This window comes from Mastigoproctus giganteus, chromosome 6, assembly GCF_048544385.1.
Source record: "Mastigoproctus giganteus isolate SK-2022 chromosome 6, ASM4854438v1, whole genome shotgun sequence".
NCBI lineage: Eukaryota > Metazoa > Arthropoda > Arachnida > Uropygi > Thelyphonidae > Mastigoproctus > Mastigoproctus giganteus.
In genome coordinates, this window is record NC_143580.1 from 22920977 (window position 1) to 22947466 (window position 26490).

At 36.4% G+C, this 26490-nt stretch overlaps 1 protein-coding gene across 1 annotated transcript in view; it reads left to right on the forward strand.

Annotated features, from left to right (window-relative positions):
• Nucleotides 1-13069, forward strand: part of Cp110 (Centriolar coiled coil protein 110kDa) — an 80419-nt gene extending 67350 nt beyond the window's left edge. Inside the window, exons 11-14 of the mRNA XM_090376108.1 lie at nucleotides 1103-1185; nucleotides 3777-3893; nucleotides 12340-12449; nucleotides 12969-13069. Of these exons, the coding sequence (XP_090232234.1) occupies nucleotides 1103-1185; nucleotides 3777-3893; nucleotides 12340-12449; nucleotides 12969-13069 (411 nt within the window). The remainder of the gene's footprint in view (nucleotides 1-1102; nucleotides 1186-3776; nucleotides 3894-12339; nucleotides 12450-12968) is intronic.
• The last annotated feature ends 13421 nt before the right edge of the window (nucleotides 13070-26490 follow it).

Below are 26490 nucleotides of genomic sequence, written 5' to 3' on the forward strand. Positions count from 1 at the left end.
CCAAAGATTTCTCGTAATCTGCCTTTGCCTGCCTAACCTCCTTTGTGACTTGGCTACAGACCAGTTTATATCTATCATAGGCTTCTGTGTCACCTGTTATATGTATCTCATTATATGTTATATGTATCATTTATATGTATCTCATTTTATGTTATATGTATCATTTATATGTATCTCATGCATTTTTTTCCTCTGCCACATGTCTAATTAGTTCATCTGACATCCATTTAGGCCTAAATCTTGAACAATATTTCTTAGTTGGTATGAAAAGCCTAGTAGTAGCTTCTAAGATTAATTCTTTGAATGATTCCCATTTTGAATTTGCTGTTGGTAACATCATCAGTTGGTCCCACCGTATAGAATTTAAATACTGTCTCAGACCACTGTCACCTTTACGAAAGCAAAAACCCTTCCCTTTACCCCTGATGATAGTTACCTCTTTGAGTAAATCCCTCTTCAGCACACTGTGATCACTGCCATCTAGTGGTTCCTTTATCTGCAGATTCTTAATGCATGATAATCTGATAATCAGATCAAGAGTATTACTCTCTCTAGTTGCCTCCCGAACATGCTGCTGTAGAAAACAATCATCCAATAAATCCACAAAAGCCTTGCTAGTGTGTGAATATATCAGTATGCAGCTTGTGTTATATGCTGTGTTAAATTATTTCGCAATTATGCTTATCATTCTACATCATGTTCACTGGTCATTTATCTCTTATATATGTACTTATCGCTGTACCAGATGTACACATTTTTTCCCTACACACAGTGCACGCATTTATGATATGATCTTGCAGAATTAGGACTGTTTGTTTTGTCCACAGTAGTCATCTATGAAACATTTTCACATTGTATTGGGCAGACATTCCCTAAACTTGATACAGATAGATAGGAAGGTACCTCCTTAAGATTTTGGTTTCCCATGCTGCACCTGACTTGCTGATATTTCATTCCAGCAGTGAAACTGTTCTGTATTTTCTTTGATAAAGCAAGCAGATACTTATTTTAAAAGATTATAATTGTGTTTTGTATATGTAACTTGTTGTTTATTTGCATTTTTGATCAAAAGCACTAACTGTTTTAATTTTGCTTTATCAAGGTAACTTCTGTTAAGAGATATGAACCTTCAAAACCAAGACTTTCCAGTGCTACAATAAAGGCTTTAGAAAGAAAACGAGCACAGTATCCTTTTTTATGGTTTAATAATTCTGTATACTGTTTATATATATATATATATATATATATATGTGTGTGTGTGTGTGTGTGTGTGTGTTACAAATGAAAATAAAATAAAAATAAAGATGGAGAAGTTATTAATCACAAAATGCCAAGCCTAGTTGAAGAGAAAAAAAGAGAGAAAGAATGTTAAGAACCTATATAAAAAAAAAAAAAAAAAAAAAATCATTAAGTAGAATTAAGTCTGAATTAATGCCGAATTAACAGGCTCTTCAACTAGGCTTGGCATTTTGTGATTAATAACTTCTCCATCTATTTTTATTTTATTTTACTTTTATTTGTAACACTTATTTATATACATGTATCCTGTTTTGCTGCTTGGTGCATTCAGGTACACGTACTGTTTTTCTATTTTTATTTTTATTATTTTTTTTTCTTCCACTTCTTCGTTTTCATATTTCACACACACACACACACACACACACACACACACACACACACACACACACATATATATATATATATATATATCACCTCAAAAAGTATTCAGGCACTAGTAATATTGCAGAAAATGGATTTTTATTGACAAAGATAATGTGTTCATACGTTAATGGCATCATGATCACTCCCTGAAAGACTTTTGACTACTTCATGATAGCAGCCACTTGGAGTTTGGCACCATTCCTCTTGCATTGCAGTTTTGTGGATTGAGATCAGGACAGTGGGATGAATAGAACCAACTGTGGAATCTCATTTTCCTCAATCTGTGCTTGAAGAAAAACCTTACTGCCTGGGCTTTATGGACAGTGTACCACTTCAAATAGTGTTTGGCACTTGTTGGTGCTATGTGATGCTTTTGAGTTGCAGTTTTTCCATGAAAATCAAGCTTGTGCAAGTTTCCGCGTAGTGCACACATCCTGTTATGTGTAACTCCACCATCATGTCTTGCAGGGGTGTATTTGAGGATGATGCAACCAACTGCTTAAGGATTTGCTGATTCTGTTCATCTGTTTTATTTGGAGTAATGGTTCATGGTTAATTGGTATATTGTTCTTTGTCATATATCTGTTCACAGCATCAGCCACTGTTGGTTTTGTAAGACTCAAACGCTTGTAACAACAAATTACTGACAAGCGCACCGTTTTAGAGCCCCCACCCCCAAAAAAAATTTACTTGTCACAAGTCTTACTGGCTACTGATATCTGCAATGTTTTTTTCTTATCTACATATCCCCAGCTCATATTGTCTGCTAGATTCAGAGGAGTAGCCAAATGCAGTATTTGTTTGGACCATAAGACTCACTTTTTTTATCTGAGAAGAAATTCCCTTATCTTATGGTCTGAAGGTATTACTAGGGGTATGCAGTGAATTTTTTTTATATATCAGGCTATATATTGTTGTTGCCTAGCATATTTGAGACATGATATGTTTCACTAGATGATTTCTAGATGGTTCTAGAATGATAAATAGGGTCATGGAGTGGTGGAGAATTTTGCTTCACACAGAAAAGGATTGCTAGAAGCAGAAGGTGAAACACTGCTCCAGTATATTCATTTTTCATCCATGTATATTGGATGATCAGTTCTTTAATAATAAGATGTAGGTCCATATACCTAATTACCCTTTCAACCTCCTCTAACATATTATTTAACATTATTAGGGAAGTAAGGCGAGGTGGCTGTTTTGCTTCTGTAATCGCTTCTGACTTCTCCTTTTCTTGGCTATAAGCCTTTCCCTGTTGTATCCTTGATACTATGATGTGATTACATCAATATGGCCCCCGTGGGTAGCACAGTTGGTAGGATCGCTGTCTTCTCTCACACTGGGTGGACAAAGACCTGAGTTATAGTCTTGTTGATGACGGAAGAAATTTTTATGGGCTTTTTTCACAACGTGGCTGAGTTAGTCAGCCTCAGGTGAGGGCAGCATGGTTTTTTCTTCCAGCAAACAGAAAATCGACCTCAGAATACATGTAATTTACAGACAGTATATACAAAGCAATATGGCCTTAGTCACTGATGCTCTTAAAACCCTACTATAACAACATCAGTACAGTCATTTTTGTGGTGATATTGGCACCTCTCTCTCTCTCTCTCTCTCACACACACACACACACACATACACACACTACCCCACATTCAGAATTAGATAAATCGCTGATTATTTACAATTTGTGTGACATCATGAAAGCAATAAACACAAATTCAAGAGGAAATACTGAACACTAGTGATTTCATTTCAAATATTGTTCCATTTGTAGCCTAACAACTGAAACATTATGATATTTGTTCATCCAGCCGTAATTCATTACTTACCAAAAAAAACCTTTTCTGTGTAAAGAATTTCAGTATGGTGGTTTTAAAGTGCAAAAGAACTACAAAAAAAAGAGAAAAATGACCTTCAACACACATACTAACAGATTAATGTAATAGTTGTTCTGTATTTGTTCTTATTTAATTTTTTTTTATTTAATTACATATTTTTATCGATATTTTTTTTTATCATGTTTTATTTTGTTGCACCAAATTTATTTCAGTAGAGTTACATTCATATGATTTTATTCTTGTGGAATGCTATTCATGCTTAACTTATGTCAGGCTCTCTTCATCTGTGTCTGATATTAGCAAAATTAAAAGGTCACCCTCAAGATCTGTTATGAAAGGATCTACTCAGAGAATTAGCAGAAATAAATCATTTCTAGTCAATAACCCATAGTAAGTAATAGGAACTCTGCTTTAATGATGTTCTTCTAGTATTATTATTGTAAATGCATTTTTATATTATTTTAATATTAGCATAAATTTTTTTTAAACATAGGAGTTGAAGACCATAGTTTAACAATTTTATACTTTTGGCTATAATAATCTGTTTTAGGTTTCATTAACTCTAGCTAAAAATAACTTTTTTTTTTTTTTTATCAAATATAATTTGGGGTGGGTAGGAATGGGAAATGGCTTTTAAGTTCCCTATTCATTTTCACAAATTCCTTCGTTGATAGGATTATTTATTGCATTTGAAACATGCAATGCATTTTGAGTATTTTATTTGTAATTGCACACTGTGAAATTACAAATAAAATTCAAATTAAGTTATATTCAAATAAAAACTGTGTAAAAAAAAGAAAAAGAAATCTGCCTACCAGGAGGTAGTAGAATATGATTATTACACCACAGTCAGTATCAGTACATCCATAGGATAGCTAGCATCTGTCCAGTTTTCACCATTTTGGAGTGTACACACCAATTTTATTTAATTTTTTTAATTATTAATTTGTATTACATCCTTTATCACCCATTTGGTTGATAAAGTTGTGTGTTTTTTTCTTGTGGAAAGTACGAGAGAAGTTTGAAATGTGTCTGGCCCGAGTGTGAAAGGGTAGTGATATAATATTAAAAATTTCTGTACTTATTGTATAACAATTCAAATAGTAATCCAAGTTTTGTACAGTTTAAATAACATCTTTTCTAATTACGGGTCCTGAAGTCAAGAAAGTTACATTACATCTTTTTAAAGTTGACTTCAGGACCTGTAATTAGAAAAGTGTGAATGAAGGAAGATGGACAAAATTAGTCACCATGCAGTCATCCAATATTTGGGGTAAAAAAGGGACTAATGCCAAATGCAATTCATGAGGAAATGGTTACAGCACTGCAAAGGATGCCTTCCTATTCCATGATTAAGAACTGGGCAGCAGAATTTAAATGAGAGAGGAAGAGCCTGGTCGATGACCCATGCTGTGGAAGCCCTGCAACATCCAACACTCCAGAAGTTGTTGACAGTGTGCATGATATGGTGTTGAGTGATGATTTGTTACATTTTCAGCACCTTTGGCATCTCATCTGAATGTGTGTACCCTGTTATGTGGTACACACATCTGAATGTGTGTACCACATAACAGAGGTCCTCCCTATGAAAAAGGTGTTAGCAGAAAAGAAAAGGAAAAAGAGGTGTCAGGACAACAGATCAAAAATATACAAGAGTTGTCAAGTCAAGTCAACATTTGCATCATTTTCAAGCAGATCCAGCAAATTTCCTTGCAAAGTTTATGACCATGGATGAGATGTGGGTCCGTCACTTTCAGCCAGAGACAAAGGAATAGACCAAACAGTAGAAATGGCTCTTCTTCCCCTCCAAAGAAAGCCAAGTTGATTCCTTCTGCTGGCAAGGTAATGGAATCAGTTTTTTGGGATGCTGATGGAGTATTGCTACTGGATTACTTTCAGTAAGGCCAGACAGTCATGGGGGCCATAATATGTAGACCTTATGAAGCAGTTGCATGAAAACATCAAAGACAAGCACCAAGGGAAAACTCACTAAATTAGTCTTGTTCCACCAGGGCAACATACCTGCTCACAAGTCTTTTATTTCCACTGCTGCATTGCATGAGTGCAGCTTTGAAATCTTGGTCTATCTTCCATATTCATCCGATCTAGCACCATCAGACTTTCATCTGTGTTCTGATTTTAAAAATACCTAGCTGGAATCCATTTTCTCACTGACAATGATGTCATTGCTGTAATTGATGTATTGCAGTGTCATTGGCAAAAGTATGTTGCCTCCGAAGGGGGGGGACTATGTTGAAAAGTAACATGTTATCAGACTCCTCAAATAAACCCTTTGTACTCAGGCCACAAACTTATCAAATGCCCCTCATACAATTATTATTTTTGTATAATCATTTGTGTTACTATATTTAATGTATACAGTATAAACCTAACATATTAAATTACTCTGCATGTTATTGTAATTAAAAATTTTGATTAAATATTAATATAAAGTTCCCATATTTAACCTGGAACCTATTCTGGCATTTCCAAGATATTATTTTAGTCTTATGGAATGATTTACATGATTTAATTTACATAAATTACATAATTGTAAAATTGAATTCTAATAAACTATAATTTTAGTGATGGAGAAGATTTTTTGGTAAACATATAACCCATGAATATGACTGTTTCAGAAGTAGACAACGTAATGCGTGCCTGTTGATAATAACCTGAATGTAGTGATCCTTTAGAACAAGCTTTATTTTAGAGCCAATTACAATTATCGCAATTAACCCTGTGATTAAAAGCTTTAAAAAATAAAATTTTTATCATGGAGTAAATAGAAGGCATATTTTTGATGCTGCTTTATTTTTACAAAACTTTTCCTCTCTATCCAAATACAAGAAATGTGCAAACTAAAATGATTACAAATATAATTTTTATAAACATTATTTCAGTAATAAATTCCTTTCCATCATTCAGAGATACATTATATCAAATTTTTAGTAATATTGTTTAGATTCAGATGTATCTCTTTTTGTTTATTAGATGCGCGTCCTGTAATTAATTACATATGCAGCAACATAAATTGCTGCATTTTAACATTTATCAAATTTTACATCTCTGTTAGTAATACAGAACAAAATTATAATGAATAGTAGATGATTTTTATAAAATGGATGGGGAGTCCATAAATTCATTGTAAGTTTGCGGTCTTCATTTTAATAATTATTGAACAGCTATTTATTTTAAAATTTTTTCTTTACTTTATAATTTTTTAAATTTCTATTGTTCTATGGTGGAAACATATATACGGAATTAACCTGTGTAATCAATGAGGCACACTTAGCATGAGAGACAAAGGAAGGAACACAGAGAGAGGAGAATAGGAGAAAAATGTAGAATGGTTAGGCACAAAATGAGTATTAGTATTAGCCATATAGTACAAGGAAGCTACTGGCTTTTTCTGCGCCAGCTAAAAAATTAAAAATAAATAAAAATAAAAATAAAAAAGTAATAATAAACAATAATAATCAATAAATCAAAAACAATAAAAATATAAAGCAAGATATAAAAAAAATAAGTCGTATAAAAAGCAGATAAGGCTAATTACACACTTCCTCCTTCCATAAGTAACTATCCAGTTGAATTTGAATTTCTTCAATCTCTCAGTCTCAAGTTGTGGAGGTAGCTTGTTTCATTAATCAACAACTTGCTGGCTAAAAGAAATCTTCCTGTTTAAAAGATAAAGAGAGGTGAGAAGGTGAAAAGATAGAGAGAGCAATACAACAGAGTGAAAGGATAGAGAAACAAAAAAATGTGTATTAAAGTGGGGGGGGGAAGAGAGAGAGAGAGAGAGAGAGAGAGAGAGAGAGAGAGAGAGAGAGCGTGCGTGCGTGCTCTCTACAGTGAGGTGTGGGAAATAGAGATGTGATAGACAGATTCTTACTCTGGTTCTCTCTCTCTCATGACATAATGGATGGATATTCCATATTATTGAACACTACAAAAGCACACAATACAAATTGGATACCATGTTATTAATAATAGAAATGTAGTATCCTATGATGAAGGAAAGCATGAAATTCAAAGTTACATATTTACATAATTGTTTTTGGTATTCTGTACAGTGCCATGCATTTTGTTTGCCATAATAATGGTTATGCTTAATTTACATTTACTTTCCCCTCAGTAACATGAAGGTAAAGTAATGAGGTTTATCGATGGGAAGATGCTTATTATGGGATAAGGTGTAGAAATTTGTAATACAAAAAATTTAATTATGGTAAGTAATTCAATTTTTGAGCCTCTCATGTTGACGGCTGTTTATTCCAGTTTTATTTATATTTAACAGTGTTGTATATAGGCATAATATATGGTGTCCCCCCAAAAAAAAAAAAAAAACCTAATTTAAAAATGAAGTTTCGAGATATAATTAAATAATAATGTATTAAACAGGAAAAAAATTTTGTTGTTTTTACTAAAATAACCTTGTATTTTTGTTGTATGATCAAAATGAATCATTTTCATTAAGAAGCATATTACCACTCAGCACCCACATGCATTCAGAAATAAATTTCCATGACATGAAACTAATGCAAATGTGATGGATTATGTAGGAATAAAAATGACCAATCCACAACCAGTGCATAAAAACACCCAGGGCAGGATCTCGTATAGACTATATTGAAGTTGTGCAGGATATTACCCTGCATAACTTCAGTTTTATTATTACAATTAAATCAAGATTGAAAATGTAATTTTCACTAATGCCCTGATGGCATTATGATTCTCTTAATATTTCAGCTCTGATCCCATTTAAACTCAGTATCCAAATTATTTTTTGGACCATAATTTTTGTAGTAAACATTGAAAATGGAAACAGTACTGGTAAAGTAAAGGACAGACAGTATGTCCAAATGCTTGATGGTTATTTTGGGAGGTTATGATCTTAGCAAGCTGTGGAACAAAATATACCCGTTCACTTTTCCATGCCACTTGGTTTTCTGCATTTCAATTTCAATGTTTTCCAGTATAACTGTATTCTCCCTACATTTCCTCCTTTTCCCTACATTTTTTTTTTATATAGGTTAGTAGGTATATCTTAAAATTAAGCCTTATAGACCTCAAGATAATGCTCAAGCAACTCTACATCCTTCCTAAAATGAGGCCTTCAGACCTGTATGCAGTACTCAAGGTGTAGCCTGACCATTGCCTTATACAAAGGGATAATCACCTCCTTTTCCCTGCTAGCAAAATTCATGTATATCATTGACAATACCCCATGACCTGCTCTTGCAACCTGTCTGCATTGCTCAGAAGACTGCACAATTACTCCCAGGTTTTTTTCATATTCTACCACCCTAAGTGTAGTATCACACAGTTGGTACATTCCTCTGGGGTTACTTCTACCCATATGCAGTACAGTCTGTCCTCGTATAGCACGATAGTTGCGTTCCTAGAAAACCTCGTGCAATGCGAAATCGTGCAATATAAACAACAGGCCCTATGGGAAAAGTAGGGTTAGGTGCCGGCCACCCAAGATTGAACACACATTTGGAACCAAAACATTACCAAACAATAAATAATCGGGTAATTTTAATCGTTATAAAATGTAAGTATTTTATAACGATTAAAATACGTAATAAAAATATTATAATAAAGTATTTTTAGTATTTTTTAATACTAAAAAAGTATTTTTTACGAATAAAATACGTATTTTGTTTTTTTTTATTTGATTTTTTATTATTTTTTTTTATTTGATTTAACTTGTTTTTTATTTGATTTTCTATCCAAACAGATGACAGCCATTCCATCTCTTCCAATTCTTGTGTCTTAATCTAATGGATTTTAATTACACTGAGTTGTTCCTGCTATGAAAGTTGTTTTTATTTTCTCTGCATTCTTTGTAATTCTCGGCGTTGCCTGATTTAGGTCTATAGCACGTGCAATATCACATGGCCTTTCATTTCGCTCAAAGCGTTTCACAATTTCATATTTTTTCTCTATCGACAGAGGTGGACAGAAGCCTTACGGGGGAAACCACGGTGGGCTGGAGGCCGGTGTGATTTTGGCCATAAACCGTAGTATGAGGCCACTATAAATTTTCCCGGTTAAGAATTTTTGATCCAGTCCGCCTCTGTTTATCGATATTGCTTTTTTTTTTTTTTCTCTCTAAATCTGCAGTATCTTAGCCAGAACGCTTCCTTTTCACACCTTTTAAGTATTTTACTCATTTTTAGGGAATAAAGGACAGGAAGGGAGGAGGGGTTATGCTGTTAGATAAGAAACACATAAGATTTTATGAAGTGCATCCAATTGATGTGGGTGGATTCCAGGAGGTCATGCCTAGGAGAATGGATTTCGAGATGGTGAACGGGTTCCCTCCCAGACGGTTCAGATACCGCAGAATTATAAAACGAGGAGGCACGCTTGATACACATAAACAAAGCTGCGCGCGTGTAGCAACTGAATAAACAACACCGTAAAGGCTGAGATACACTATTAATTAACACCTCACATTTTACTAAAGCACATTTCTGGGGGTTACTACCATAAAACAATTTCCAGTTGCGTTTCTGCTAATGGAATCTGTTATAAACTGGTAGTAAACTCCATCTAATTGCATTTGCTATTATATCGATAGCTGGAATTGTGTTAGTTTTTACGTTATTATGGTGAAATGTGTTTCCCCTTCACTGATATAAAACACACAAATACATTTTCAGAATCTTCTTCATTCCTATCGTGTTGCGTTCGGTTGGGGTGATTCTGCGTTCGACTGCCATTTCTTGTAAACACAAAGGCGAATCGTGTATAAGCGAATTCGGTTCGTGTTATATAAGATAACGTTCCCCTATTTATAAATCGTGTATGATCGAATTCGTGTAATGTAAACACGTGTTATACGAGGACCGACTGTACTTTGCATTTGTCAATATTAAACTTCAGTTGCCACTTCTCAGCTCATTTGCCCAAATTTTCTAGATCCTGTTGCAGTAGCACACTGCCATTACTGTCATTAATAACTCTGCCAACCTTTGTATCATCTGCAAACTTCGACACTAAGCCTGATATACCTTCATCAGTATCATTGATAAATATACGAAACCACAGTGGGCCCACCACTGAACCCTGTGGAACTCCACTAATAACATTAGTCCACAAAGAGCAGCACCCATTGTTTACCACCCTTTTATCCATTGTAGCAACTTACCCTTAATACCATTCTGGTCCAATTTGTACAGTAATCTTACATGTGCAACAGTGTCACTTTTCCAGTTCCTTGGTAACCACATCATAGTATCCAATCAAATTTGTCAGACAAGGCTTTCCCTTAACAAATCCATGCTGTGTATGAATTATTGCTGCAGTCTTGTCTAGATGATATATAAAAAGGTTTAGAAATTCTGCTCTAGACTGTGCTGTGTATTTGGATGTATCAGGTTGATGGAAATTACTTTAGCTGTAATAAAGATAGAAATATGGAGAAATAAGTGAAATTTATGAAAATATATAAAATGAGTATATGAAGATATAAAGATACAGTAAATGTTTTAATTTCTGGCACCCTCGGGGATTGGGAGGTTCCAGATTTGAGAGAGAGGTATTCTGTCGGTTGAACGGTTTTGGAGAAGCACATTTCAACAAATAATTTTAATAAATAAATAAGAACTAATAACTTAAGTTTATAGTGACTAAAAGATGGTGCTAGTTAAAATGTAAATGGTTCAATTTGTTATAGGTAAACAAATTACAATAAACATAGTTACTGCTAATTTTGCTGTATGCTACAATGTCAGTTTTAAATGCATGCCTAGTACAGCATCAGAGAGAATATATCAATGAATGTGCTTCAAAGAAAAAAATGCTTTTGCATTGGAGAATAAGAAAAATTAACTATTCTTGTTAATCAGTAATTATTAGTACTAGTAGTGCCACATGATGCAAGGAACCAAGCTTATGTAACATCAGCCAAACAAAAAAAGAAACTACTGACATCATCTGTATAATTCCTCCTAATAATTTGTCTAATCCTTTAAATTTATTCAACATCACCTTCCACTTTCACATCAGATGAAAGCAAATTTTCACATATCTATCCTGCAACCATCCATTTTCAATTTCAGTTGAATAAACTAAATGCCACCAGAATTAGTTTATTCAATCCATTTAAAACCTTAAATACTTTAATTTTCCTAGTTTCCAGATGCTGCAACTTGCAGAGCATATGTTTTTTTGATAAGCGTACCCTTTTGCATTGCCCCTGATAATATTCTTGCCCTTTTCTTCACAAATTCCAACAGATCTATATCCCTTCTAAAATGAGACTTCCAGACCTTTATGAAGTACTCAAGGTTTGACCCTACCTTTGCTTTATACAACAGGATAATCACCTCGTACCTGCCAACAAAATTGCCATATCATTGACAGGACCCCCCATGGGCTGTCCTAGCAACCTGTTTGCACTGCTTGGAGAAGTGCATCTCAGACTATACAATTACTCCTAGGTATGTCTTTTTCGGTCTCCATTAATTTCAGTGTTGTACCACTCACTTTGTTGTTCTGTGATTACATCGGTTTGCAAGTAGTGCAAAACCAGACTAACTATTGCAAAATAAAGTTTGTTCTTGATTTTTTGTGCTGGCTGCAGGAACTGATGAAAGGAGATGATGGTCCTGCAAGCAGTTTATAAAGGGGAAATTGTAACCCTTTTGTGTTGATTCTTAAAGATAAATGCGATCATTAAAGTAATTTAGCGAAAACATTTATTGCTACTTTTCAATATCACAATAAATGATTGAACATTTAAGATATATCTGCTATCTGGAATTCAAAATAAAACTATTAAAAATAGCATTTCCTCATCAAAATTTTTCCTTTTTGTTAGCCGTGCATCTGTAGGGAACAGGCCTCACACTGCCCCTCCATCTAGTCATGTAGCAATCCGAAATCCATGGCAGGTCACATCAATGCAGAAAACAGATTTCCATCCAAAAGGTATATATATATATATGTGTGTGTATGTTTGTGAGTGTGTGTGATATCTCTAAGATGTAATCCTGAATTCAAAATAAATAATTAAAAATAAGATAATTACATTGGAAATATAACTTGCAGGACATTCATTTTGTTTATATTATCATTTATTTTGAACAGAAATAAAATTTAAAGAAAAGTTATTGCAAATTTTGTTGAAACAACAAAAATCATTAATTCTAATGGTATAATTCCATTGTTTGCCACCAGATGGCGGCACACCACTTGGATTCTGTATCATATGAAAGCTGAATAATTATCTAGTTTAGGATATGCCAGTTTTAATACTATTTACATTGTCTATTTAAACAACAGTTGTTGAAAGATCCTATTTTGGAATTAACCAGTTATTTCATTTACATTTGCATTAATATATCTTTCAAGCTTTCACCTTACAAAACACAATGTGTTTTGCATTTTTTTTATTTTATAAAGTTTAATTTTAAAAATTTAATTTTTATAAATTTTTATATTTTTCAGCAAATTTCAGAAAGCCGTCCAAAAATGTCCGTCGCTCCTTGCATTTGAAGAAGGACCAAGACATAGCACAAAGAGAAATCAACAGAAAAGTGTTTTTATGAAACTTCTACAACTGCTTCTAGTTTTTGAACAGGAATTTACTGTACTTTTTCCTTGTTCCTTTGTTGTTAGGAATTTTAGAAGGCTCTTGCCATGTTTCACAATAAATATTTATGTTCTTCAAATACTTAAGAATTATATATAAAGATTCTGGACACAAACTTTACACTGGCAACCCAAAGGTCGTGGGTTCGAATCCCGCCTCGGGCTTGGATCAGAGTAAAATGCAAAAACTTTGGGAGGTGCATTATGGCCACAGAAGCCGATGTTGAAAATGAAATGAAACATTAAACTATTGAAACAAAAATTTACATTAAAAACGTAATTTTTTTTCTGTTTTTAAAGCTTTAATTGTAGTTAAGTTCTGTAATTAAAATATAAAGAAAGGTAATGAAATTAAGCAGTACCAATTTTAATTTTAAATTAATATTTAATATAAATGCAGGGCTAAAAGCCTCAGACTACGGAAAAACGTACAGACATTGAAGTTAGTGCAAATGCATTATGTGTACATATAGTAAGTTATAGAAGTTAATTATAATGGCATCGTTTCATTACTTGTCATTATTGTGAATACTGCCATGACTTGCCTCTCTGGTTTTACTTTGAATAAGCAACGCTTCCCCAAAGCAATATATTCTTCTCTATTGGAGAAGTGTTTTATTTGAAGTATAACTGGAGAGGCAACTCGTGAAGGCATTCACAATATGAAATGTAATTGAGACAACCATTATAATTAGCTTTTATAACTTACTATGGATAAACATGATACATTTTCACTAACTTATGTTTGTAAATTAATTTATAACTAAAAGCTTAATTTACATCTAATTTAAAAAAGATTTAATAAACATTATTAGTCTGTATTATTAAAAAGATCAACAAATAATTTTTTTTATTTTAAAAATTGAATTATTAATTTTTTTTTTGTTACTTTTGTTACTCACCTTGTGCCTGTTTATAACCCAAGCAAGGTGCACATCAAGGGATTCCCTTTTTAAAATTGGCAGAAATAATTCAAAATAAATCACTTGTTGATACCATCCTGTATTTTCAATCTGTTGTGAACAACCTATTTCTTAAAATTGGAAACACATACTTTTTTAATGAAATTACCCGCTGCTGCTGCACCTGATATAAGCCATGCTCACTCATTGAATAAAATGCACAAACCTGCAGATTACACTTTTTGCCTCCTCAGTATTGTTGGAATTATACCAGACATCATCATAGTAAGCAGAATTTTGTTAATATTGATTAATTTTTTTTTTTTTTAATACTGGCTGAAGAATACCAGAATTAAACAGCTTACATGAAATGACATTCTCCTCATGCAGGACTACAACTGTCATTTTATTTTTTTGTGACAATATTTCTAAATTTATAACATTTAATGATGGATATCAAAAATGGATCCTAACACAATACTGTATGAAAGGCCATTGGTACAGAAGCAAGATAAAAAGAAATATGCTTTCGGGGGTGGGGAGTCTTGAAGTACATGTTTTTCAAGTGGCTAAGATTGGTTGGTTGTGGGTTGAGAAGGATAGGGAAATTTATTAATACAAACTAGAAGGGGAGAAATTAAGATTAACGGTTTTATGTTTTTTTAGGCTATTGAAGCTCTTTATGCAGGATGGATTGTTTGAGGTTTTGGAAACTTGTTTGCAACCATAATTTTCTTGTAGCTTCTCAATCCTCAACCAATTCATGCTAGAAAAGCATAAGATTCAATTTAACAGGTATGTTAAAAAATATTAAATGATCTTATCTTTGGATTAAAAGTTACAATATACAGGAACTCCCTGACTTACGTAAGAGTTGTGTTCCGCGAAACGCTATGTAAGTCAGAATTTCCCCCATGCTTGTGCAGCACTAGCAACTGCTCACTGAATTGATTGAATCAAAAAAGAAATGTTCAACAAACATGTAAATAGAATTATTTATTGTATTTATTCAATTTTTTTATCTCTTGCGCAGGAAAAATTACTAAAGCGTGCAATTTAAAATTCAAAATTACAAAAAAAGAGAGGAGACAGGCATAACGTGATTGTTTTACCTCTCGAGCATCGCTGCCAGAATCGACGTTGAAGGCTGTGGAGATTTAGAAGGGGTCAGCCGCTCAACCTTATGAAAGAACATATTAATGGATGGCTGGATGGTGGCTTTTTTTCTTTTCATAAATTTATTTGTAGCAAGCAAGCAAGCATATCATTCACCCCTCTGTTGACTTTTAAGAATCGGTCGCTATCAGGATCCAGCGTCTCAAACCTCGCCGTTGCCAATGCAATTTCACGAAATGTCAGTGCCATCTCTGGTATGAAGCGTCTCGACTCGTCATTTGGTTCATCTTGAACTTTGTTAGCATTTTCTTCTTTCACTATCACTGCCTGCAAGTCAATTTGTTAGATAATTTCTTCTCTTCCTCTATTAACTCCACATCTTTGGCATCAACCTCCAAATGAAGTAGCTCTGCAACCTTTACAGTCTTATCTCTAACCTTCATATGATTCTTTTTCAAATCCTTTGAAGCCTTTTACGTGCCGTGGCCATATTTTCTTTTATGCGCCATTTAAACAACTTTTAGTAATTTCTACCCAGTCCTTATTAATGTTTAAGATGGCATGGTAAATACTGTAAGATTTCCAAAATCTCTTAACGTAAAATTTTTCTCATCATCTACTGCAGACAATGGCTGAGCAAATATGCACAAATAGAATGCTTTTAAATTCGAAATAACACCCTGATCCATAGGTTGGATGAGTGAAGTTGTGTTTGGCGGTAGAAATATGACTCACATTTGAATTGAAATCATGTAGATGTGTAGGATGTCTAGGAACATTATCTAATAGAAGCAAAATCTTGAAAGGTACATCGTCTTTACATATTTCAACCACGGGAATGAAGCAGAATTTAAACCAATCCTCCTCAAAGAGAGATTGTTATCCATGCTCTCTGGTTTGATGGGAAATGCATGGGTAGGGTGGCTTTATTGATGCCCTTAAATGCACGAGGATTTCCAGAATGGTACACAAGCAGTGGTTTTAATCTGTAATCTCCCGCTGCATTAGCCCCAAGAGTGTGGCCATATCTTTTGACGCCTTGAAACCTGACATTGCACAAAGGAGCAGTTTCGTCAATGTTAAAAATTTGCTGCGTTGAATAGCCGCCTTCATCGATAATTTTATTCGTGGCCCATGTGTGATGAAGTATGAAGTGACCTCACTGCATACTTTAACGTTGTGGAAGCCAGTGCGATGCATGAACCTACGCTGGTGTGCAAAACTTAAGGACCAGTCAGGGTTCACCTGTAGCTTCTCATAGGAGTGGCCTGGATATGGGAAAAGCATACCAAACAGTGGCATAGCTAGGGGAGGGTGAAGGGGGCAGTCCACCCTGGGTGGCACTTTTCATGTGAGACAATTTTATATATATTAACTTAGTAATTTTTATTAGGCAGTCCACCCTGGGTGGCACTTTTCATGTGAGACAATTTTATATATATTAACTTAGTAATTTTTATTACTTAACCGAAAAGCAAGAAAAATAACATTTTAGAATGTTGGAATTAAAGTTTTACTTCAAAAATAAACATAGTATTTTAATTTATTTCCCTATACGTCGTTTTGACTTTTAGCGTGTATTGAGAGGGATGGCAAAGTCAGGGCCCGCCCCGGGCGGCAAAAGCTGTAGCTAGAGTACAGATACCAAAGGAACCTTGTGAGGTACAGAAATGATGAAGGAAACAACACCGACACAACAACGGAAACAAAATGGTACAGAGACTTTATTCAAAAATGGCAACATAGCACTGGCTGCGATTATACAGATGCATTACTGCCTAAGATGGAACAAAGGGAAGAGGTGGTCCTCAGTAGGAGATATGGCCACCACCTAATGTCGATGCAGGCTTTGCACCGCCTGTCCATACCTAGAACAATGTTGATAAGTTCTTGCAGTAGCATCGTCCATTCCTCTGTCAGCTGTGAACATTTTCTGGTTGGTGTGGATGTGCCACTGGGCTCTTCAGAGCGTCCCATATGTGTTCGATGGGATTTAGATCGGCGGTGGAATGGGCAGGCCAATCCATACGAACAACTCCTCACTTTCCAAAAGCATATCAACAGCTGCAGTGCGATGGGGTGTGGCGTTATCATCCATAAACACGAACTCGGGGCCAATGGTACCTTGGAACAGACGCACACAGGGAAAGAATCATCAGTACAGTAGTATGCACCAGTTACAGTACTGCCTTCCAGAATCTGCAGTTGTGTATGTCCATCCAAGATAACGCTTTCCCTAGACGAGAACACATCGCCCACTATATCGATCCCTTTCAGTGATGTTTGCAGTGTGATCCCTCTCGCCAGATTAGCTGACGTCCAGAAATGCTGTCGAGACTGAATCTACTCTCATCAGTAAAGAATACCTTACCCCATTGCGCTGCTGTCCAGTCCTTGTGTTCGATGCACAACTGTAAACGGTGTCTCCAATGGGAAGTGTTAAAATGACAGCGTACTGGCAGTCGGGCTAACAGTCCACCTTTGTGGAGTCGCCTGGCCACAGTAAACCACGATATCCTGCATCCTGTGCAGCTGGTTTGCAATGGATCTCGCTGTCTGGTGTCGGTCTCTCTCTTGTCCGGTAGAAGTATATAGCTGTCATCATTGGGCGTTGTTTTTCGTGGACGACTACCACTGGTCCTTCAAACAGCTGTACCTGTCGTTCTGAAGGCCGACCACGCACGTGCGACAATGCTATGGGCGATACCGAACTCAGCAGCCACACTCCTCACACTTCGAGCTTCCCAATTATTCGAATCCGGGGGTAAAGTCATCCAGATGTCTACTGGCCATTTCATTGTCTGTAGCACTGTATGAAACCAATCGAACGTCTGTAACAATTGTGCTCACCATTCGGTATTTTGCACATAACTGCTGAACTGCTGCTTTTATCTGTTTATGTGAGCCCTCTCATCACGATTCAAATTTTTGCACGTGTACCAGCTTTGTACTGAACGACCACAGTTCTGCAAATCGCCACAGGCTGTTTCGTTTGATTTTGTGGTTGTAACCTTTAGAAATAGTGTTGGTCCTTAAGTTTTGCACACCAGTGTATTAAACAACCCGTTGCTTGCAATGAGACCTAATTCCTTGCAATAGATGGCAAACTGTGTCCTTCTTCGTACTTCTTAACTTGGAATGGGGTTCACCGTACTTATCCTTAATATCTTTATAAATACTTGTTGCTTTTGTTTAAAGTCATTAGACTCAGGGGCACACTCTTCTGAATCTGATTTTCCATCCATATTATTAATAGCTGTTCCATCTTCTATATTGTTGAATGCTGTTTTGTGATCACTGTTGATCTTTTGACATGTTCTTTTATACACGCACTGTCCTTTAAAATAGTATTCACTGTCGAAGCAGCGAGACCTAATTCCCTACCACTCACATGATGACTACCCACCCACAATGGTTTTCAGCGAACCATTCCAACATAAAGGCTTCAATAACTGATGAAAATTTAATTAAAACTTGTGTTTGTAATTTGTTAGTTATAATTTTATTTATGATAAATTGAAATGCAGGATTTTTTAAAGTACATTGTCGTATTATAATAAGCTGAGCTGGACAGTTTAGTTGTCTGTAATTAGTGTACGCTTCTATATTTAAAATTTTATTGTGTGATATTTTAATTAATGTTTTATTGAATATATTGATATATTACATATCATCGGACATCTGCTCTTGTTATTAGCATGCTAACCTTATAGAGGATTCATTTGTCAAGGAAACTAAGAACATTTTCTGAAATGAAGACATGATATGAAACCAGTTTCTCGCAGTTGCAGCTCTCACGGGTAGCACAGTTGGTAGGATCGCTGTCTTCCCCACACCAGGTGGAAAAGACCTGAGTTCAAATCCCATCAATGATGTGAAGGATTTTTGTGGGCGTTATACTCAAAGTGGCGTTATACTCAAAGTTGGTCTCAGGGTTTTTTTCTCCTGAAAGCTGGTTTTTCGCCCAGAAAACAGAAAATCGACCACAGAACATACACAATTTACAGACAGAATACACTGAGTGGACGGAAATCATGGGATACCTACCTAGTAATGGGCAGGTCCACCTTTCGCCCAGATAAGGGCAGTCGCACAGTGAGCCGACTAGTTCACGAAAGTGTTCCACGGGTATTTCCATCCATGCTTGTTGCACCGCTGTCCGTAATTCTGTCGCATTCTTGTGTGTAGGATTTTGTTTGTGTAGGTAGCACACCTGTATTGTCACCAACATCATCATATTTCCCCACACTGAGTGGAAAAGGTCCAGGTTCGAATCCCGTCGACGATGCGATGAACTTTAATGGGTTTTTCATTCCGTGGCTGAGTTAGTCAGTCTCAAACGGGTTTTGTGTCCAGCAAAACGCAAATCTACCAGAGAACACATGCAATTTTCAGACACAAATACGGGTTTATGTTATGAATTACAGGTGACCCTAATTTAATAAATAAATAAATAATTCCTGGATGGAGAATCCAAAGCTTGAATGGACCTTTTCACAGCATCCCAAAGATACTCCACATGGTTCGCGTTCGGTGAACGGGGAGGCCATTGCATGGTGGTAAAATCTGTGGAATGTTCTTCGAACCATGTTCTGGTCCCCATGGCTCTATGAGGAGGCACATTGTCCTGCTGGAAAAGCCCATTGCCATGTGGGTGCACGATGACCAAGGGATGCAGATGGTCTGAAAGAATGGACACGTAACCTGGACCGTTCAGCATCTAGACATACCAGAAGTCCTAATGTGTGCCAGTCGAACATGCCCCAAACCATTACTGACCGTCCACCTGCCTGAACAGTTCCTTGTTGATGTGATGGGTGCATAGCTTCTTGCAGTTTCTGCCAGATACGCACCCGTCCGCTCAAAATAACTGGAAATGGGACTCATTGGACAAGGAGACCCGCCCCCAATTGTCCTGGTGTTAGCAATTGTACTCTGGTGGGTCAGCGGCTCCCATAACCTATTGCAGCTAATGATCGCCTGATGGTCTTTGTGATGTTTGTGGCACCTCCCTCGTTGAAGTCCTCGGTGATTTGAGCCACTGTCGCTGTCCGGTTGGCTGAAACAATGTGAGAGACATCAATGGCCACATTTTTCTGTGCCCACAGCACTGTTCACGATGAGATGTTATTCCAGAAATGGTATATTCCCGATACACTCTTGATACTGTCAAACAAGGAGGGTGCAATTTCTGTACCACATCTGCGTTAGAGTGACCCATGCATCGGGCACCCACCATCATCCCTTTCTCAAAGTCGGTTAACTCATGACATTTATCCATACTGACATCGAATTACCGTCTACGTGAATGCAGTGACGCAATGTACCTATATACCTTCCAAGCGGTGGGTTCGTCTACTAGCGAGAGGGATGACAGCGTCGCATTGCCCAAGAACCAGGTATTCCCTGAATTCTGTCCTTTCAGTGTACATGGAGCAATATGGCTTTAGTTGCCGATGCTCCTAAAACCCAATAAGTAACTCAGTTGCAAAAATAAATTTTACTAACCAACTGTAACTTCTTAGGGGAACTAAAGGGACTTTAAATTAAAAAAAAAAAAGTTTCAAATTATGATTTTAATGGCACCCAAGATTGTAGCTCATATCCATGTGTCAAAATTGCATGTTGTGCAGGGTGAAATATGCCATAGCTCCCAGGTTGACTTACTCCTTATGCTTGAGATTGTTTAACTAGAGAGGAAGAAGGACTTTAGAAATTCTTCCGTTCATCAACAGAAATGAAATGCAGAATTCTCCAAACAAGCGACAGATTATTGTATTTATATCATGCTAAGCTGCCATAAAGGACACTAATGGAATTGTGGTTACCTATGTGTAAATTAAAGATATAAAATGGAATTATAAGGATTTCATGGGTCATTGTTTCTGCAATTCTATCTGTATGCAGCAGGAGGGGGTTTATGATGAGACCCCTGATTGACAAAACTTGAACTTTGCAAGGCTTATCGGGAATAAATTTTTCCAAGCATGGTCTGTCATTGCTGGTAGATGCAATTTCTGTGGTAATTTATTTGAACAGATGAGGTATAAGAATCTTTCAGTACAGGAATACAGGAGGTCTTTCTCTTATTTTAATTATTTTATTTTAAATTTCTCTTTGATTTTGCAAATGGGATATTTTTTGAACCAACTGATGACATTTTTATCAACAAGTCAGAAGAAACAAGGAACTCAAATGACCTTAATCTATGCAATAACGAGGATGTATCACTGCAGGTACTAATATCAGAAATTGAGACCACAATTTCTGAAGTGGGCTGTGTCCAAAGAAATCTCAGTGATCAAAGAAAAGAGAGTTTCAACAGGTGGATCATAGCTTTTGTGGTATTCCTTGAACTGTATTAATTGGGGAAGACCTCCATAGCCGAGTGGCCAGGAGTGGGAGTGCAAAAGCACACACTGTTTGAGAAGACCGGAGTCCAAGACCCTGAGAGCTAAATACGGTCAATCTGCCAACCCGCACTGGACCATAATGCCAGATTATGGTCAATTTTCCTCAATATGTTGCAATCATTGTCAATCCTCCAATCTTCAGTGGATTGACCATGGCTGCAGATTTATTTTATTTGTTATTAATTTTGGAGAGAAAAAACACTTCCTGAAAGCAAATAATACATTTATTCCAGTGTTTAAAGTACATAATTGAGCTCACCAAAATGCTGAAAGGTGTAACTGAAGAGATGAAAGGATCATGTGATAGTAAAAGGTTATTGTGAGGCTCTATTTTGTGTGGCTACAGTCGTATGTTTGTAAGAAAGCTGTTAATGGTACGAGAAAGGTTTAATACAAGAAATCTCAGTAAGAGCTAAGGACCGGACGAGTTCTACTCATATATGAATGGAATCAAAAAACAGTAAATTAGTCTCCTTTAAAGATGGTAGTGGTGGAATCGTATACAGTGGAGCAGAGGAGTTGAACAGGCACTTTGTAGTAATCTTTACAATTCAAAGTGCAGTTAAATCAAAGCTTCTGTGCGTAGAACAGTTGGTATAATCATCATCCTTCCCACCTGAGTTCGAATCCCGTCAATGGTGCGGAAAAGACCTGAGTTCGAATCCCTTAGAAAGAAAGATGATTGGATTTCCTGAAATTTATTTTTGAGGATTTGATAGAATTCAAGTCAGATGGTTACTTGACTATAGGAAAAATATGAGTCACGGATTTTTTTCGATTTTTTTTTTTTTTTTTGGCAGATGCTAAAATGTTTGCTTTCTTACATCATTTGGCCATACTACCACTAATCAGTAATTATGAAAATCCTTTAAGAATGTAAAATTTTCCTTGAAATTGAATGGATTATATGATGCATGAGTCTCCTGCTGACTACTGTTGCTCAACTGTGGGAAGCGCAAGCAGAATTCTGAATCATATCTCAGGATGTGATTTGTAATCCTGTCAAATCCAAGTCATGGTGCCTTGTATCTTTCAGGCTGTTGTTGTTGTTTGGTTTAAAGAACATCAGCGACTAAGGCCACATTGTTCCGTGTATACTGTCTGTAAAAATTGCGTGTGTTCTGAGGTCGATTTTCTGTTTTCTGGACAAAAACACCTGGAAAAAAACCATGCTATCCTTACCTGAGACCGACTAACTCAGCCACGTTGTGAAAAAGGCCTATAAAATTCCTTCCGTCATCAATGGGATTCGAATTCAGGTATTTTCCACCGGTTTGGGGAGGACAGCGATCCTACCAACTGTGCTACCCAAGAGGGCATCTTTCAGGCATGCATGCTGATGATGACGATGATTAAGTCTCAAGATAATTGTAAAAATCATTGATGTCTTGAAGAAAATTATGCAGTAGGCAATGTTGTGTTCTTTTTAGCTTTGCTTCAAAAAAATTAAAATCAAAGAATTCTTCGAGATAAGAACTCTCAATAAGCATGCGTTGTGCAGAAGGTGGTGTTTTATCGCTTTCATAAAATGAGTGATATACCAAGCAAAGATGACCAGCGTAGTTCCGCCAATAAACCCCAACCAACCAACCAACCAACCAACCAACCAACCAAGGAATTTGTAGGAAATTTTGTTTCAAATTAAAGAAAAGTGTAACAGAAATTCAAGAAATATTAAAAACAGTTTTCAAAGATGGCATGTATAATTCGTAGTCTTTTCAGTAATTCGCAAAGTTTAAAGAAATCCTCTTGTCCGGCAAAGATAATCCTCGCATCCTTCAATTCAAAACCCAATGATTCAAACGCTTGTGTTCGTGGTCTGCTCAGCAGTAGTTGACGTTTAACTATCAGCTAACTTGCTGAGGAAACTGGTATTTCTCATGGAACATGGTAATCAATACAAGATTTCGGAATGCGTTGCATTTCAGCCAGATCCGTGGCTCTCATCCTCATTGATGATCGCAGAGATTTGACAATTGTCGCATGATAGAATCTTCATCAACGTGCTGCTGTTGACCCACACTTTGCTTTTTCCATTATTAGCGATGACGATGTATGGCTATGACCGGAAACAAAGGACCAATTCTCTGACTCCGTCTTCTCCAAGGCCCAAAAAAATACTCAGAGGGCATTGTTCATTATGAATTATTCCCACATGACCAAACATTGAACCACAAATACCACAAAACGGAGATTGTTCAAAGTTGATACCTTGAAAAATCATTCCACTAAAATTTCTTCCCTGTCACCATTGCTTTTAGATGTAAATGAGAGAGCAGTTATTAGTTACCCAGTGCCCTCAGATGCGCCTATAGAAATTCTCTCTACTATAGTAGAGTGGGTCACTAACCGATTACCCGTGAATCACTACATTAATTCAATTTTTTTCCCCCTGTGATTATCAGAAGAGAGAAGTAAATAACCAATTTTCTTATTACCAATTAATTAATAATTGATTGAACTGCAAATGCTTTTATGCGCAAACAACTGAAAATATTTCTGATTTTGCATCACTCAAAAAATGTAAGCCAATCCCGCAAACACACATCCTTACAACGGACGTTTTCTTTTAGGAACGTGGAGGAGGATTGGATTGGTTTGCTGGACAAATTGACTGTGAGTCTCCTCAAATGTCTTGAGGAGAGATCCAGCTGGAACATAGACGTCGTAAGAATGGATACAATAGGGCTCTCTGTGTAGGGTCATCGGGTAGTACATCTCTGCAGAATCATTGGAATAAATCCCATGATTGGCGCCCTTACTCTTTGTAAATCAAACTGAAATCGCACACAGATCAAGTTGCAGACGAACCTATCATGAACCTATCATTCTGACCTTTTCGGCACCAGCCAAAAAAATAAATCTGAATATTCATACCACCTTCATTCCTAAAGGTAACCATCCAGTTCCACTTTGATATGTAAAAATGAATGGTTTTTAATAGATCGGTCTTACTGTGCTTCACTTATTTCGATTGCGCGCAGAGACCACGCATATCTGAGTAACATAACAGAAAATGCCCTTAATGCCCACCCAAATATGCTTCTGGAGACAGTTGCAAGAGAAGAAATGGTCCGAGGTCCCAAAAAATGTACGAGGTCGACCAAGAACGTGACCGATATCTAGTACAACTACTAGGCAATACAGGAAGATGAAAGCACAAAAATGTATCCTCCTTCGAAGAAAAAAAAAAGACACCCAAACAAAATCCTTAACATCAGGAAAAGGAACCGATACCGTGTAATTGGTCTGATGGTCTTCGTTAAGCCATTTAAATGGACGATAATGTTCTCCCCATAGATAGAACTGATGGACGACTTAAATTTGAAATAAGGATATTCCCAGATTGGTATTCAACAACCATCTATAGTACAAAGTTTGATAATTAAGTCCAGGATTGAGTCCATTGCACATGGTCAAAACATGAAGCAGATGCAGTACACGCAATGGTAGTTGACCTAGATAACTGCATTCCTTATTTGCGTTTCGTAAGTCGTTTGCACGCAGTCGTGTTAGAGCTGTTTTTGTTGTTCGGGACATTGTTATTGTGTTAAGTGATAGAACAAGGAGCATTATATCTTGCTCATCCTGGAACTTAATTATCAAGTTACTTTAAAAATTATACAAAAACATTGCTTAACTTCAAAAAAAATTATAAATATCAAGAGCATGGATAACGAACCAATGGCACGCATAGGAAAATATACTAGCACGCGGCCATCCATAAGTAGTTTATATCACAAAAAAAAAAAAAAAGAATACTAGGTGTATCAAAAATACAGCTGGGTGCGTAGCTAAAAGATTAGGTGACTTTTATTTAAAATACTTTTGGGAACGGTGAACCCAAAATTCCTACGATGGAATGACCCCTACAAGGAGCATGGACGTTTAGTTTTGGTTCATTTCTTTACTTATAAAAAGAGGAATGTTCCCCTGTGAAGTCTGCGCAACAATTTTCAAAATACACAACAAAAAAAAAAATCATAGATTCACAAAGAGTGGAGGGATGTTGGAACCAGCCATCGGAGGAATAAAAACCTTTGAACATAATGTCGGACTTTGACCTCCGTGGTTTGCGATGGCTAATGATATCTCTTTGGCTACAAATGAAGCCTTTTGAGAATGTTTCTGCCGAATCCATTGTACGTGTGTGATATGTTGATTGTTAGCCTGTTCACTACATCATCGTATGCCCCTTATGAAGGGGGCAGAAGGGGGCCGATACTGCTTGCATCAGGAAGGGAACCGGTTACCTCCAATGACGAGGGACCAAACAGTAATGGCAGGTTAAGGATGCGCCTTCAAGATAGACTCACGCTTCGAAGACGGGCATTTTTTCATGACCCTACCACTATAATAAGAACATATTTGAGTGTTGATTGAAAGGGTGCTGTCTCAAAGGGGGTAGGGGGAGATGCGTACAGAAGTCTACTTTCTTATTTTTAGTTCATTGTGTGCGCTATTTCCTTCTGTCCCGGTGCCCATTTCTGAGGGGTTAATGACTATAGGGCAATGAGGTGTCAGTTGATGTTTTCAAAGAAGGTCCGGTATCACGTCCCTGAGTTACTGATCTCTTGTCCACCTTCCGCTTTTCTGTTGCCTTTCTTTTTTCAATTTCGAAATATTTTTCTTCTCTTCTAACGTGGTTTCAATCCGTTAAATCGGTATCGCTGCAACACACGTGGCGCCATCTGTGATATCTAAATGCCTGGAGTTGTAAAAAAATGATCGATTTTTGAATACTAAAATTATTTCTGACTTTGTTAAAAGCAGACGAGATCATTTCAGATGTCGTATCGTCTGCTGGTTTTCGCGATACCTTTTGTTCCTTGAATGGTAAAAACAGATCACGTGCTGCAACTGTCCGTTAAACCGGTATCACTGCGTCAAATGTAACGCCATCTATGTGCAAAATGCCCGGATATTTTGAAAATTCGCAATTTTTCG